This window comes from Heptranchias perlo, chromosome 22 (genome assembly GCF_035084215.1).
Source record: "Heptranchias perlo isolate sHepPer1 chromosome 22, sHepPer1.hap1, whole genome shotgun sequence".
NCBI lineage: Eukaryota > Metazoa > Chordata > Chondrichthyes > Hexanchiformes > Hexanchidae > Heptranchias > Heptranchias perlo.
In genome coordinates, this window is record NC_090346.1 from 16146880 (window position 1) to 16161486 (window position 14607).

Consider the following 14607-nt stretch of genomic DNA (forward strand, 5'->3'; position numbering starts at 1 on the left):
TGGAAACTTCACCTGCAGAGACTAGTGGTTGTAATGCTAGACTCTGGCACTAATTTAACTACAGATGCACGAAGTAATTATGCAGATGCATCCTAAATTACATAGGGCTCTGGAAAATAATTTTCCAGAATATTCAAAACTGTTGTCCGTTTCTAGCTTGCTCCTACTCTGGCACAGTACAGTGGAGTATCAGTACATTGTGCTGCTGTGTATTCCACTCTCTATTCTTTCATTCTTGTACTCCCTCCCCAGCTACAGGATGTGTTGTTCCTGGCCAGATAACACAAAAGAAATTATTTCAGGAGTGTTTTTTAATGGACATTTGGCAAACTTCTTATCTGTGAATTTTAGAAAATACTTTAATGTATGATTGATGCCAGTCTAGGCCTCTCTCTGTGAGATACATGAGTAAAAGATGGCTGAGAAGACTTGCACAGTTATATTTCAGTACCAGCTGTGTGTCCCAGTGCTAGAAAGTGCCCTGCTTATATTGTGGGGCAGATTCTACAGCAGCTGAAACATCAAAAACTGCACATGCCCACTTCTAACTCTAACCTGTGACAATATAGCTGACCACTGTACTTTGTCCAGTGACTCGAAGGTCTATAAAGGCCACTGAGTGTAAAACCCTTCTGGCCTGTGGGTGGACTGAGCCATTCAGTGCAACCAGAAAACATGGCTGCCTCCAAAAGACATAATTCTGTTAATGTTGCTATCGGGTGCCCACAAAAAACAGCTCTTGTGATGCATGTCCTTTCTGAAGGTGGTGAGTGAACTTTTTGCCATTGCCGGCAAGCTGGCAGCTTTTTTCATGAACTTTCTTTTGCTAGTTCATAATTGGAGATGATTATTTCCCCTAACCCTGTTACTGCAGTTTACACAACTTTAATGAAGATGGTGCCTCTAGGGTTAGATGTGTTGCTTGTTTTCTTTTCCATTTTGGGAAGGATGGGATAGATCAGATTGAAAAAGTTCAACTGAAGTTTTAGAAAGAGCGGATAGGGAATGGGAAAGAAAGGGATGGATTGGGGTGGCAAAGTGAGGGCTAACACTGGCATCAAGGACCTCCTCGTACCCCAGCACGTGGGCTGATAACGATCAAAACAAGTTGATGTAAGAAGGCAGGAATCTTCCTGGAGCCTTTGGCAATCTATGGGTTAAGTTCTCCATTTGCTGAGTGAAGAGGTGAGGCAGGTGTGCTGCACTAAAGATTCTCTATGGAGCATCACCCACCTGCATTGCTAGCACTGACACCTTTGGGTACTTTTCACACCAATTGGCAACTATCCTTTTCTCGGCCAAATTTTTCCCTCTATTGTATTAAAGCCTTAGTGGGGAGGGACAGTTCAGTAGAGTTGCACAACCCATGAAGGGATCACTGAAGTTGATGTCATGTACTGGATTTTAAAACTGAACCTTTTGCATTGCTGTGTTGATATTGTGACTGCTCAAGGTGTTGACTAAGGGGTTTTCTGTTTATTGCTGAATCGTCTGGCGGTCCATTTCGTTAAAACTTCCCATCAGGCTCCTGCGATATTAACATGCATGTCTAATATGCTTTTATATTGGCCCATGTGCTTTGTGACCATGGCCCACTGCACACCAAATTAGAGGAAAAAAACAAATTTGCATTAATGTAGCAACTTTTACGGTCTCAGGATGTCCCAAAGTGTTTTACAGTCAATGAAGTACTTTTGAAGTGTAGTTACTGTTGTAATGTAGGAAAGACAGCAGACTATTTGTGCACTGCAAGGTCCCACAAACAGCAATGAAATAAATCACCAGATCATCTGTCTTTTAGATGTTGGTGGAGGGATAAATGTAGGCCAGAACACTGGGAGCACGCTCCTGCTCTTCGAATAATACCATGGGAACTTCTCCATCCATCGGAGAGGGCAGATGGGGCCTCGGTTTAATGCCTCATCTGAAAGACGGCACCTCCGACAGTCTTCATAAGCAAACCTAGCCCAGTGGCTCACCAGCCTTCTCGCTTGCTAAAACCACTTGCAATGCTGAAGCAGAGCCTCACCATCACACCCCACTCGCACCTCTTCATTTTTTGGTTTTCCTTTCCATCCAGGAGGCCATGTTGTATCAAACCTCTGTCATTGAATAATGTCTGATTCTCGTGATTTGGGCTGCCTTTGGTGAGTTTATTCCTGATAGACATTGTTGCAGTTAAACGCTGTTAAATGAGTCCGTTTTGCTGCAGTATAATCTGATTGAGAGCAGCTGGCCAGTACACTATGTCCTGGGACAGCTTCAGTTTAAAAAACACACAATTAAAACTAAGGGTGACTGATAAACTGCTCGATAACATTTTGGAAAGATGCTGGTGTTTTATAATTGTTTTAATCGCGATGAGGGAGAGCTCAGTTTTATTCTTTGATCATAAGCGAGCTGAGAATATATTGAACCCTGACACCTTTTATGGTTCTCTTGCTTTTTCTTAGGCATGCCTCCCATTCGGCATTTGGTCAGCCACTCCCCTAACCAGTCAGGTGACTAAAGCTTTATATTTTCTCTCCCTCCTTCTGCCTTCCTTTCTCTGTTTTTCCTTCTGACTTCCCTTCCGTTTCCTTCCCTTCTGTCACTATCTCAGTGTGGCTTGTTTTTGCACTTCCTGAAAAATGAGGGTTGTGGCAGTGGCTGCTTACATGATACCTGCTGGGTGTGCTTGTGGTTGCTGACTGGGAAATTTGGTTGGGTTCAGCCAGCTTGCTTTGCTTCCTGGTGTGTCTGTCGTGTTCTTTTACGTTTGATGCAGCAACAAGAAACCTGCATGTTTCTCTGAAGTGTCTTGTCTGATGTGGCTCAGGCACAGCTTAAAAGCTTTTCCTGTTGTACGTGAACCTAATGAGTAATATTAGACCTCATGTAGACTTGACTCCCAGGAATCTTCAGCTAACAGCTGTACAGGAATGGCATTGTTATTTTTTAACACTCAAGTGTATCTGCATTACAGTCTGGACTGGGAACAGTGCTCAGTTTTCTCTTAACGTGGCATCTCATTGAATGCTAATATTGTGATCAGACCTCAGCTTCACTGTTAAATGACATACATGACATTTTGAAGCCATTTTTGGGGTTGGGCTGAGATGCTCTCTGCTCTCCCTGTGCCACAGGCCATTCACAGCCAGGATGGTGGGCAGGTACCAGCTCCCATGCCTTTGCCATAATTACTCTCAATCAGACTGTTAGAGCGCTGGAGTTGTCGAGGGTGACAGTCTTCTTGAATCTCTCTTAATTTCTATTCCCAATTGCCTCTCCTTGTTATCTGGACTGAGTCCAGGAAATCACAATGATGAGAATCACTGGCAAAATCCACAGCCCTCGGTAGAATTGTCTGTGCTTTTAATCTGTATGTCGTGGTGACTTGGGGAGGGAGCACACACAAAAATTTAAATCAGTGTTCCCATTAATCTGCAGATATCTCAAATTGCTGATACTAACAGATCTTAGGGTTCTGATTTGGGATTTATCCAAAAATGAGGCACCAGCACTAACATACCTTTCAGGACCTCCAGCCTACAAAATTAAAATAAGGCAGCACCGAGGAGCGGCGGGAATGAGAAATTTAAGTGCGTATAGAGCTGAGTTGTCTGGGCTTCAAGGACCAGATTGATGGGGAGAGAGAGGTTGGCTGCAGTTTGGACATTGAGCTGTACTACACGACCCAGCACATATTGAATTAACTCACGGCCCCCAGTTTTCTTTTTGGAAAAGGTGCAATGAACTTTCTGTGATCGGAGTGAATTTAGTTTTTGATTTTACTTCCACCCTGAAAAACCTTTAAGATTCGTGTCCATTTTTGGGAAGGCATTTAATACTCATCATGAGCCTTTTCCATGTAATCCTTAAGCAGATTAATTTATAGTTTTTCTGTAATCATAATTCCAGGTTGTTTCTGGGGGAACTGTTCGGAAAACTTTAGCCTGCGTCATTCTCTCACTAGATGAAATCTCCATTTAAGAGAAAACTGCAAAATGCTGGAACCATGCAGTATCCGCTGGTCGTGGTTCCGATTAACCTGTGCACTTCCAGATTTCCAGTCGTCACTCCTTCCCTCTGATTCTGTAATTGAGTCACTGCTGGAGCAATCAGTAAGCAGAGAGGGATCGAACAGTCATATAGTTACAAAACTTATGTGGATAATTTCATAGAATTATAAATTAGCGGTCCAACCTCATTTGTTCAGATATACAAATACAACCTATTTGATCTTCACTCTGCCAGTGACATATACTCAACCTCTTGATTGAATTAGTATGTTGTAATTTTCTGAAGCGTATTCATTTATCCTCTTGTCAGTGCTTTGATTTCTGTGTTGAAGGGGGCTATTAATCTCTGTGTGGGAGGATGTAGCCGGTGTATTGTAGTGAGGTTCCTGTAAGTATATTCAGTGTTTTGCAAACATCCATGTGGATTTTGCAAGAACAAATATTCCCACCTGTAAAGGGGATTTCAGTGTGTGTGAACATGCCAGTCATTGAACAATTTAAAATGACACCATTTGTGGAACTTCCTGATGGCCCAGTATGTGTTGTGCTGCTTCATAGCAACACGTGGTCTGGATGCTCACTTAGTAGATTAGCAATGGTCAGCCTGCTCAGTGCAGCAGTGTTCTTGAGAGAGACTGTGAGGGAATGTTATTTACTGTATTTATTCATCCTATTTATGTAACGCAAATGTCATACCCTTGTTCAAAAAAGGATGTAAGGATAAACCCAGCAACTATAGGCCAGTCAGTTTAACCTTGGTGGTGGGGAAACTTTTAGAAACGATAATCCGGGACAGAATTAACAGTCATTGGACGAGTGTGGATTGAGTAGAGAAAGCCAGCACGGATTTGTTAAAGGCAAATTGTGTTTAACGAACCTGAGAGTTTTTTGATGAGGTAACAGAGGGTAGATGAGGGCAATGCAGTTGATGTGTATATGGACTTTCAAAAAGCTTTTGATAAAGTGCCACATGGTAGGCTTGTCATTAAGATTGCGGCCCATGGAATGAAGGGGGCAGTAGCAACACGGACACAGAATTGACTAAGTGACAGGAAACAGTGTAGTGGTGATTGGTTTTTCGGACTGAAGGGAGGTGTACCGTGGTGTTCCCCAGGGTTCGGTATTAGGACCACTGCTTTGCTTGATATATATTAATGACATGGACTTGGGTGTCCAGGGCACAATTTTAAAAATTGCATGTGACACAAAACTTGGAAGGGTAGTGAACAGTGAGGAGGATAGTGATAGATTTCAAGAGGATATAGACAGGCTGGTGGCATCAGCAGACACATGGCAGATGAAATTTAATGCAGAAAAATGCAGTGATACATTTCGATAGGAAGAAGGAGGAGAGGCAATATAAACTGGAGGGTACAATTCTAAAAGGGGAACAGGAACAGAGATCTGGGGGTATACGTGCACAAATCATTGAAAGTGGCAGGGCAGGTTGAGAAAGCGGTTTTAAAAAAAATACGGGATCCTGGGCTTTTTAAATAGAGACATAGAGTACAAAAGCAAGGAAGTTATGTTGAACCTTTATAAAACACTGCTTCGGCCACAACTGGAGTATTGTGTCCAGTTCTGGGCACCGCACTTTAGGAAAGATGTGAAGGCCTTAGAAAGGGTGCGGAAGAGATTTACTAGAATGATTCCAGGGATAAGGGACTTTAGTTACGTGGATAGACTGGAGAAACTGGGGTGGTTCTCCTTGGAGCAGAGAAGGTTGTGAGGAGATTTGTTAGAGGTATTCAAAATCATGAAGGGTCCACACAGAGTAGATATTGGTGGAAGGGTCAAGAACCAGAGGACATAGATTTAAGGTTATTGGCAAAGGAATCAAAGGTGACATGAGGAAAAACTTTTTTATACAGCGAGTGGTTAGGAACTGGAATGCACTGCCGAGGGGGTGGTGGAGGCAGATTCAATCGTGATCTTCAAAAGGGAACTGGATAAGTACTTGAAAGGAAAAAATTTGTAGGGCTACGGGGATAGGGCGAGGGAGTAGGACTGGCTGGATTGCTCTTATATAGAGCCGGCGCGGATTCGATGGGCCGAATGGCCGCCTTCCGTGTTGTAACCTTTCTATGATTCTAACGTGTGTATGTGTTTTTTCTTGAATAATACTGCACCGTAATAATTATCTCCAGGATAGATAGTGTACTTAATCTGACTTTCCTGTGAGGCTTTGACGGTTTGGGGCAGGGGGGATGGAATTAGAGCAATTTTGTGTTAGCACATGGCTAAAGCCATGGGAATTTGTCCCAAGTAACCACCAATAAACCTTCTGCAGCCGCTCGACAAACAACACAAGCTCAGCTATGCAGCCGATGCACTGAGCATCCTCACCCTGCAACCACCCTATCACCATGATGAGGAAAAAAAAAACCAAACGTCTCGCTAAAAGGCAGCAAAGTTCTTAACAAAATTATATAAATCTCGAGTATCTGTATAGAGTACTGAATAGGAACATTGAATGCAGTGTTTGCCAACTTAAGGAGGTTCTACAGCTTCAGAGTTACTCCACTGAGTCATTCTCCTTGACTGTGGAGTAAACCAGATGGCCTCCTTCCAGGAGTTTTATCCCCTTTTCCTGAACTTCTGTAGTATTTGTAATTGTGGCAGCACCGTGATGAACTTGAAGTTCTAGTGAGTGACTAGTAGTGTGTGGGTTTTCAGCCGTCATTCCCTACTCACATGGTTCCTGATCTCAGATGGCAAGCAGAGGTCAGCCACTTCCCAGAAGGGAGGCATAGAAATCCACAGGCGAGATATTGCCAGTGACCTTCTTGTGGACAGTTACACAAGATTAACGGAGGGTTGGGGAGGGAGGAGGTGGAGGAGGAGGATGACTTAAAACTGGTCTGGATGCCTCTGGGTTATTGCAGTTTGGAAAATACCACCTTTTCAAAATACATAGAGATTCACAAAGTGCAGAAACCTTCAACATTGTTTTGCATGGTGGTATTTGTGGTTGGGGGGAAGACAAGGAAAGAGATAAAATAGCATGGATACTAAGTGGAATCCAGTTGAAATGCTCCAACTTTCAATTCGCTGTGGTGTGTGGATTGTCTTTCACAAGCCTGCTGTGAATGTGCAACTTTAAATGCAATGAATAGGAAATCTCATCCTGGTTAGTTATAACGCTACCCAGCATCAACATAAAGGAACCCAATAATTCAAGCCAGCAGAGTCCTGTAAAGATGAGAATTGGAGGCTTTTATACAGCCATATTGTGCAATGATCAGTAAGTGGCAAACTCTGAGATCCTTTCATTATAATCATAGTCTGTATTTTCTCAGTTTTCAGTGGGATACTGAGTTGTGTTTTTTTTTCTTTTTTTTTATTCGTTCATGGGATGTGGGCGTCGCTGGCAAGGCCGGCATTTATTGCCCATCCCTAATTGCCCTCGAGAAGGTGGTGGTGAGCCGCCTTCTTGAACCGCTGCAGTCCGTGTGGTGACGGTTCTCCCACAGTGCTGTTAGGAAGGGAGTTCCAGGATTTTGACACAGCGACAATGAAGGAACGGCGATATATTTCCAAGTCGGGATGGTGTGTGACTTGGAGGGGAACGTGCAGGTGGTGTTGTTCCCATGCGCCTGCTGCCCTTGTCCTTCTAGGTGGTAGAGGTCGCGGGTTTGGGAGGTGCTGTCGAAGAAGCCTTGACGAGTTGCTGCAGTGCATCCTGTGGATGGTGCACACTGCAGCCACAGTGCGCCGGTGGTGAAGGGAGTGAATGTTTAGGGTGGTGGATGGGGTGCCAATCAAGCGGGCTGCTTTATCTTGGATGGTGTCGAGCTTCTTGAGTGTTGTTGGAGCTGCACTCATCCAAGCAAGTGGAGAGTATTCCATCACACTCCTGACTTGTGCCTTGTAGATGGTGGAAAGGCATTGGGGAGTCAGGAGGTGAGTCACTCGCCGCAGAATACCCAGCCTCTGACCTGCTCTTGTAGCCATAGTATTTATATGGCTGGTCCAGTTAAGTTTCTGGTCAATGGTGACCCCCAGGATGTTGATGGTGGGGGATTCGGTGATGGTAATGCCGTTGAATGTCAAGGGGAGGTGGTTAGACTCTCTCTCGTTGGAGATGGTCATTGCCTGGCACTTATCTGGCGCGAATGTTACTTGCCACTTATGAGCCCAAGCCTGGATGTTGTCCAGGTCTTGCTGCATGCGGGCTCGGACTGCTTCATTATCTGAGGGGTTGCGAATGGAACTGAACACTGTGCAGTCATCAGCGAACATCCCCATTTCTGACCTTATGATGGAGGGAAGGTCATTGATGAAGCAGCTGAAGATGGTTGGGCCTAGGACACTGCCCTGAGGAACTCCTGCAGCAATGCCCTGGGGCTGAGATGATTGGCCTCCAACAACTACTACCATCTTCCTTTGTGCTAGGTATGACTCCAGCCACTGGAGAGTTTTCCCCCTGATTCCCATTGACTTCAATTTTACTGGGGCTCCTTGGTGCCACACTCGGTCAAATGCTGCCTTGATGTCAAGGGCAGTCACTCTCACCTCACCTCTGGAATTCAGCTCTTTTGTCCATGTTTGGACCAACGCTGTAATGAGGTCTGGAGCCGAGTGGTCCTGGCGGAACCCAAACTGAGCATCGGTGAGCAGGTTATTGGTGAGTAAGTGCCGCTTGATAGCACTGTCGACGACACCTTCCATTACTTTGCTGATGATCGAGAGTAGACTGATGGGGCGGTAATTGGCCGGATTGGATTTGTCCTTTTTGTGGACAGGACATACCTGGGCAATTTTCCACATTGTCGGGTGGATGCCAGTGTTGTAGCTGTACTGGAACAGCTTGGCTAGAGGCGCAGCTAGTTCTGGAGCACAAGTCTTCAGCACTACAGCTGGGATGTTGTCGGGATATCCAGTGCACTCAGCCGTTTCTTGATATCACGTGGAGTGAATCGAATTGGCCGAAGACTGGCTTCCGTGATGGTGGGGATATCGGGAGGAGGCTGAGATGGATTATCCACTCGGCACTTCTGGCTGAAGATGGTTGCAAACGCTTCAGCCTTGTCTTTTGCACTCACGTGCTGGACTCCGCCATCATTGAGAATGGGGATGTTTGCAGAGCCTCCTCCTCCCGTTAGTTGTTTAATTGTCCACCACCATTCACGACTGGATGTGGCAGGACTGCAGAGCTTTGATCTGATCCGTTGGTTGTGGAATCGCTTAGCTCTGTCTATAGCATGTTGCTTCTGCTGTTTAGCATGCATGTAGTCCTGAGTTGTAGCTTCACCAGGTTGGCACCTCATTTTTAGGTACGCCTGGTGCTGCTCCTGGCATGCTCTTCTACACTCCTCATTGAACCAGGGTTGATCCCCTGGCTTGTTGGTAATGGTAGAGTGAGGAATATGCCGGGCCATGAGGTTACAGATTGTGCTGCAATACAATTCTGCTGCTGCTGATGGCCCACAGCGGCTCATGGATGCCCAGTTTTGAGCTGCTAGATCTGTTCTGAATCTATCCCATTTAGCACGGTGGTAGTGCCACACAACACGTTGGATGGTGTCCTCGGTGCGAAGACGGGATTTCATCTCCACGAGGACTGTGCGGTGGTCACTCCTACCAATACTGTCATGGACAGATGCATTTGCGACAGGTAGATTGGTGAGGACGAGGTCAAGTAAGTTTTTCCCTCATGTTGGTTCGCTCACCACCTGCCGCAGGCCCAGTCTAGCAGCTATGTCCTTCAGGACTCGGCCAGCTCGGTCAGTAGTGGTGCTACCGAGCCACTCTTGGTGATGGACATTGAAGTCCCCCACCCAGAGTACATTTTGTGCCCTTGCTACCCTCAGTGCTTCCTCCAAGTGGTGTTCAACATGGAGGAGGACTGATTCATCAGCTGAGGGAGGGCGGTAGGTGGTAATCAGCAGGAGGTTTCCTTGCCCATGTTTGACCTGATGCCATGAGATTTCATGGGGTCCAGAGTCTATGTTGAGGACTCCCAGGGCCACTCCCTCCTGACTGTATATCACTGTACCGCCACCTCTGGTGGGTCAGTCCTGCCGGTGGGACAGGACATACCCAGGGATGGTGATGGAAGAGTCTGGGACGTTGGCTGAAAGATATGATTCTGTGAGTATGGCTATGTCAGGCTGTTGCTTGACTAGTCTGTGGGACAGCTCTCCCAATTTTGGCACAAGTCCCCAGATGTTAGTAAGGAGGACCTTGCAGGGTCGACTGGGCTTGGTGTTTTGCCGTTGTCGTGTCCGGTGCCTAGTGGTCCGATGCCGGGTGGTCCGTCCGGTTTTATTCTTATTATGACTTTTCGTAGCGAGATTTTACAACTGAGTGGCTTGCTCGGCCATTTCAGAGGGCAATTAAGAATCAACCACATTGCTGTGGGTCTGGAGTCACATATAGGCCAGACCGGGTAAGGGCGGCAGGCTTCCTTCCCTAAAGGACATTAGTAAACCAGATGGGTTTTTACGACAATCCGGTAGTTTCATGGCCATCATTACTGATACTAGTATTTTAATTCCAGATTTTATTTTAATTAATTGAATTTAATTAATTAATTGAATTTAAATTCGCCAGCTGCCGTGGCGGGATTTGAACTCATGACTCTGGATTTTAGTCCAGGCCTCTGGATTACTAGCCCAGTAACATAATCACTATGCTACCGTAACATAACCACTATGTTGACCCCACCCCCTTCCCCAGTTGATTTCCTGTGTGTACTGTGCTGTCTTGCGGGTTCACTGTTTGGGAGTTAAACTTGGAAGGAAGAAAAGATAATCTCTCACTTGCTGCAGCGAAAGATCCTGGAACCCAGTATCAGATTTCTTAATCCAGCTTCGAGAGAAATTATGTTTGGCAAGGCAAAACCTGACTAGTGTCCATGGAGATGCTGGAGATTGCCAGCAATTCATTCTGATTCTTATTGTTTACTCTGCATATAATTAACCTATTCGGGGCCGGCAGCAGCATTCCTGCACCAAAATCCAACGTTAACTGGTTTATACCCAGAAGCGGGTAAATCAAACTCTGTGCACTTTTCTTTTTTATTCATTCATGGGATGTGGGCATCGCTGGCATTTATTGCCCTTGAGAAAATGGTGGTGAGGTGTCTACTTGAACCGCTGCAATCCATATGGTGAAGGTACTCCCACACTGCTGTTAGGTAGGGAGTTCCAGGATTTTGACCCAGTGACGAAGAAGGAGCGGCGATATATTTCCAAGTCAGGATGTTGTGTAACTTGGAGGAGAAAGTGCAGGTGGTGGTGTTCCCATGTGCCTGCTGCCCTTGTCCTTCCAGCTGGTAGAGCTCGTGGGTTTGGGAGGTGCTGTTGAAGAAGCCTTAGCGAGTTGCTGCAGTGCATCTTGTAGATGGTACACACTGCTGCCACTGTGTGCCGGTGGTGGAGAGAGTGAATGTTTAACTTGGTGGATGGGGTGCCAATCAAGTGGGCTGCTTTGTCCTGGATGGTGTCGAGCTTCTTGAGTATTGTTCTAGCTGCACTCATCCAGGCAAGTGGAGAGTATTCCATCACACTCCTGACTTGTGCCTTGTAGATGGTGGAAAGGCTTTGGGAGTCAGGTGAGTCACTGACTGCGGAATACCCAGTCTCTGACTTGCTCTTGTAGCCACAGTATTTATGTGGCTGGTCCAGTTAAGTTTCTGGTCAAAGGTGACCCCCAGGACGTTGGTGGGGGATTCGATGATGGTAATGCCATTGAATGTCATGGGGAAGTGGTTAGACTCTCTCTTGTTGGAGATGGTTATTGCCTGGCCCTTGTCTGGCATGAATATTACTTGCCACTTATTAGCCCAAGTCTGAATATTGTTCAGATCTTGCTGCATGCGGGCAAGGACTGCTTCATCATCTGAGGGGTTGCGAATGGAACTGAAAAACTGCAATCATCAGTGAATATCCACAATTCAGCCCCATCAGAATGCACAGAACAGTTATTACAGTTCTTTCAAAGTTGTGTATTTAATGCTGAAAGATACCCTACATATGTTCTGTCTTCTGTGAGCAGATTGGATTCTGCGAACTACAAGGTCCTTCTGTAGAGTTACATAGTACATTTTTGAAAACTGTTTCAAAGGTACAGTCCATCTTTGTGTATTTTTCTTGGGGTGAAAAGGGGGGGGAGCAATTGGGATGTTTTACAATGTCCCTAAAGTAGCAACTTGTACCTAGAGACAATTGAGATGCTGAGCTGTTTGAAAATTTTGATAATATTTTGCAGAATTTGAAGATTTTTAATGCAAGAAGGCTTTACAATCAGAAGCTTGTAATTACAAAAAAAATGATTGGGTATTGAAATCTAAACCACCCATTGAGATGGCTGGAAGATGGTATCCCTGGTGAATGGTAGAGGTGTTGCAGGTTATGTTGCGACACTCCTCCTGCAGTGAATGGCCATTACCCTGCTGAATAAACAGGAACTCTAGAGTTACACTGCAATTAACCATTACCCCATTGAATGTACTGTACACTTGCACAGTGTGTAACCTTAACCCTGTTGAATAAACAGTAGCTTCATAGAAAAATTGGCAGTTTAAACAAAGTATTTCACACAAATGATTAGAATACAGAACCCATTACGAGGAGCTAATGAAACGGAATCAATGACAGCATTTAAGAAGGAATTCGGTAAATACTTGTACAGGAAAAATATTAAAGGGTTTGGGAAAGAACATGGAAATAGGATTAGAGAGAGAACAAGCTTGTGCTCAGTGGGCCAGTGGCCACTTTGTGATAAAATTTCGATGAGCTGAGAAGAAAGTGTTAATTGGTGAGCATTGAACAGCTTTTCAAATAGAAACAGGCTGTCCAAGTTGCTGGGTGACTTCAGTAACTAGGTTAACTGCGCTCCATGACTTTCGTTGGTTTCTTTGGTTCACTTGTGCTATCTGTTTGAAATGATTGGCATTTATGTAATCCTAAAAAACTTTCAGCATGTTGACAGTATTTTGATAAACTCCAGTTGTGATTGTGTTTTTACTGGGCTATACACTGTATTAAGCACAAAACAGCTAATAAGGTTTGTATTAAATATTAGTTTTACAGAGTGCCTTGCTATATATATATATATATATATATATATATAGCAATGCACTCATTGGGTCTCGCGTTACACTTGACTACAGCCTGTGTGATAGGAACACTACCCTAGCAACTCACAGGCAGCTTGCTTCACTTAATCTCATGGCAGACAAACAGCCTCAATTGTCCTTGATTTCTCCTTGGTAGCCAATTTCCACACTGCTCTCAGCCCACTTGCATGAAAACAATAAAAACGCGAAGCATTGTCACTGGACATTTCTGCTCTGCTCTGATTATGCAAACTAATTCAACAAACATTAATAGCTATTTTTTCTTGTGGTTTTTCAAACCAAAAAAAATGACCCAACTTAAGATACCAGTGTAACAATGGTTTTTTTTTGGAGACGAGAAGGTGCATCGTCCCCACCCTGTCTGGAGCTCTGTGATGCTGGGGCCGTGTGTTTGTGTGATTTGGTTTCTGGCTGCATTCTCCCCGGCAGCCATTTCTTGAATGTTTGCAGCAAAGCTTGCGCAGTATTGCTCTGTTACTGTGGCTGTTGCTGTGCTTCTGTTGGCTGCATTTCAATATTGACTAATGTGCACTGATGGCAGGAGCTGCTGTTCACCTCCCAGTAAAAAGGGATTTGCCAAATTGTCACAAGGACAGCGCTAGACTGCATGATATTAGCTGTGCCTTGTTAATCGTTCGGTATTACTGTTAAACTAAGATTTAGGTTTTAAAATGTTGCTGCTTGAGTAGAGCATGATTTTTGTTTTGCGTGTGGCACGAGAGACTGCTGAGACTAACCTTGGCAGAGGGACAAAATCAGCTCCAGGAGAGGCTTTGGCAGCCATGTTGTAGCGCAACTTGAAGCCGTACAGTCCAGCTGAGGGAGAAATGAGCTTTAATTCAGCATTGCTGTCAGGGGGGAACAGGATCTAAGAGCAAGGTGTTTCTAGAAGCGAATTTGTGCTTTAATCTCTTGTGGATGTCCATGTATTGTCAGCTAAGCATATGGGGATATATTCTGATGATTCCTCCTTTACATATCTGCAGAATGGCAACAGCTGGATCATGTGTCCTGCCGAATGCATCCTATCGAAGGCATGTTTTCTTTAATATTCTACACATGCACTTTCATTGTCAGAAGGGGCTGCACCGTTGGCATTACTGGCAACCTCTTCTTAGTATGAATGGCTGGCCATAGTGGTATTAAAAGATCAGCTGAGTATCTTGTAGGCTAACGTTACAGAAAGCTGCTTTGCTGGTTAAACTTCATAAAATTCAAAAGGGGGTAGATAAGTTGATTTTTCAGTAGCTGTCTGACTTTAATGACTAGTCTATACGTTGCTGACAGACATCTGGTGTTGGACAGACATTCATCAGTTAGATGCTTAATCAGATACTTGGACAAGGATACAGCGTGAAATTGTGAGATTCTCCACACCTACACACAGTGTGATACACATGTTCAGTAATTTGTTTAATGACCAGCAGATGGTTTTGATTAGTGTGTACTGGCTAGAGATGGTACCTTTGCCACAGAGGAGAGGGAACAGCAACAAGTTCAAAATCAGGAATGCAAAACACC

General features: G+C 44.8%; 1 protein-coding gene across 9 annotated transcripts in view; it reads left to right on the plus strand.

The window, feature by feature from the left end:
- The window catches only part of LOC137340520 (trinucleotide repeat-containing gene 6A protein-like), a 113155-nt gene that overhangs the window by 60784 nt on the left and 37764 nt on the right, over positions 1 to 14607 (plus strand). For 6 of the 9 annotated variants that reach the window (XM_068003018.1, XM_068003023.1, XM_068003020.1 and 3 more), the window contains exon 6: positions 2454 to 2501. The exons of the other annotated variants lie outside the window; for them this stretch is intronic. In XM_068003018.1, coding sequence (XP_067859119.1) covers positions 2454 to 2501 — 48 coding nt within the window. The remainder of the gene's footprint in view (positions 1 to 2453; positions 2502 to 14607) is intronic. 9 annotated transcript variants of the gene reach the window in all.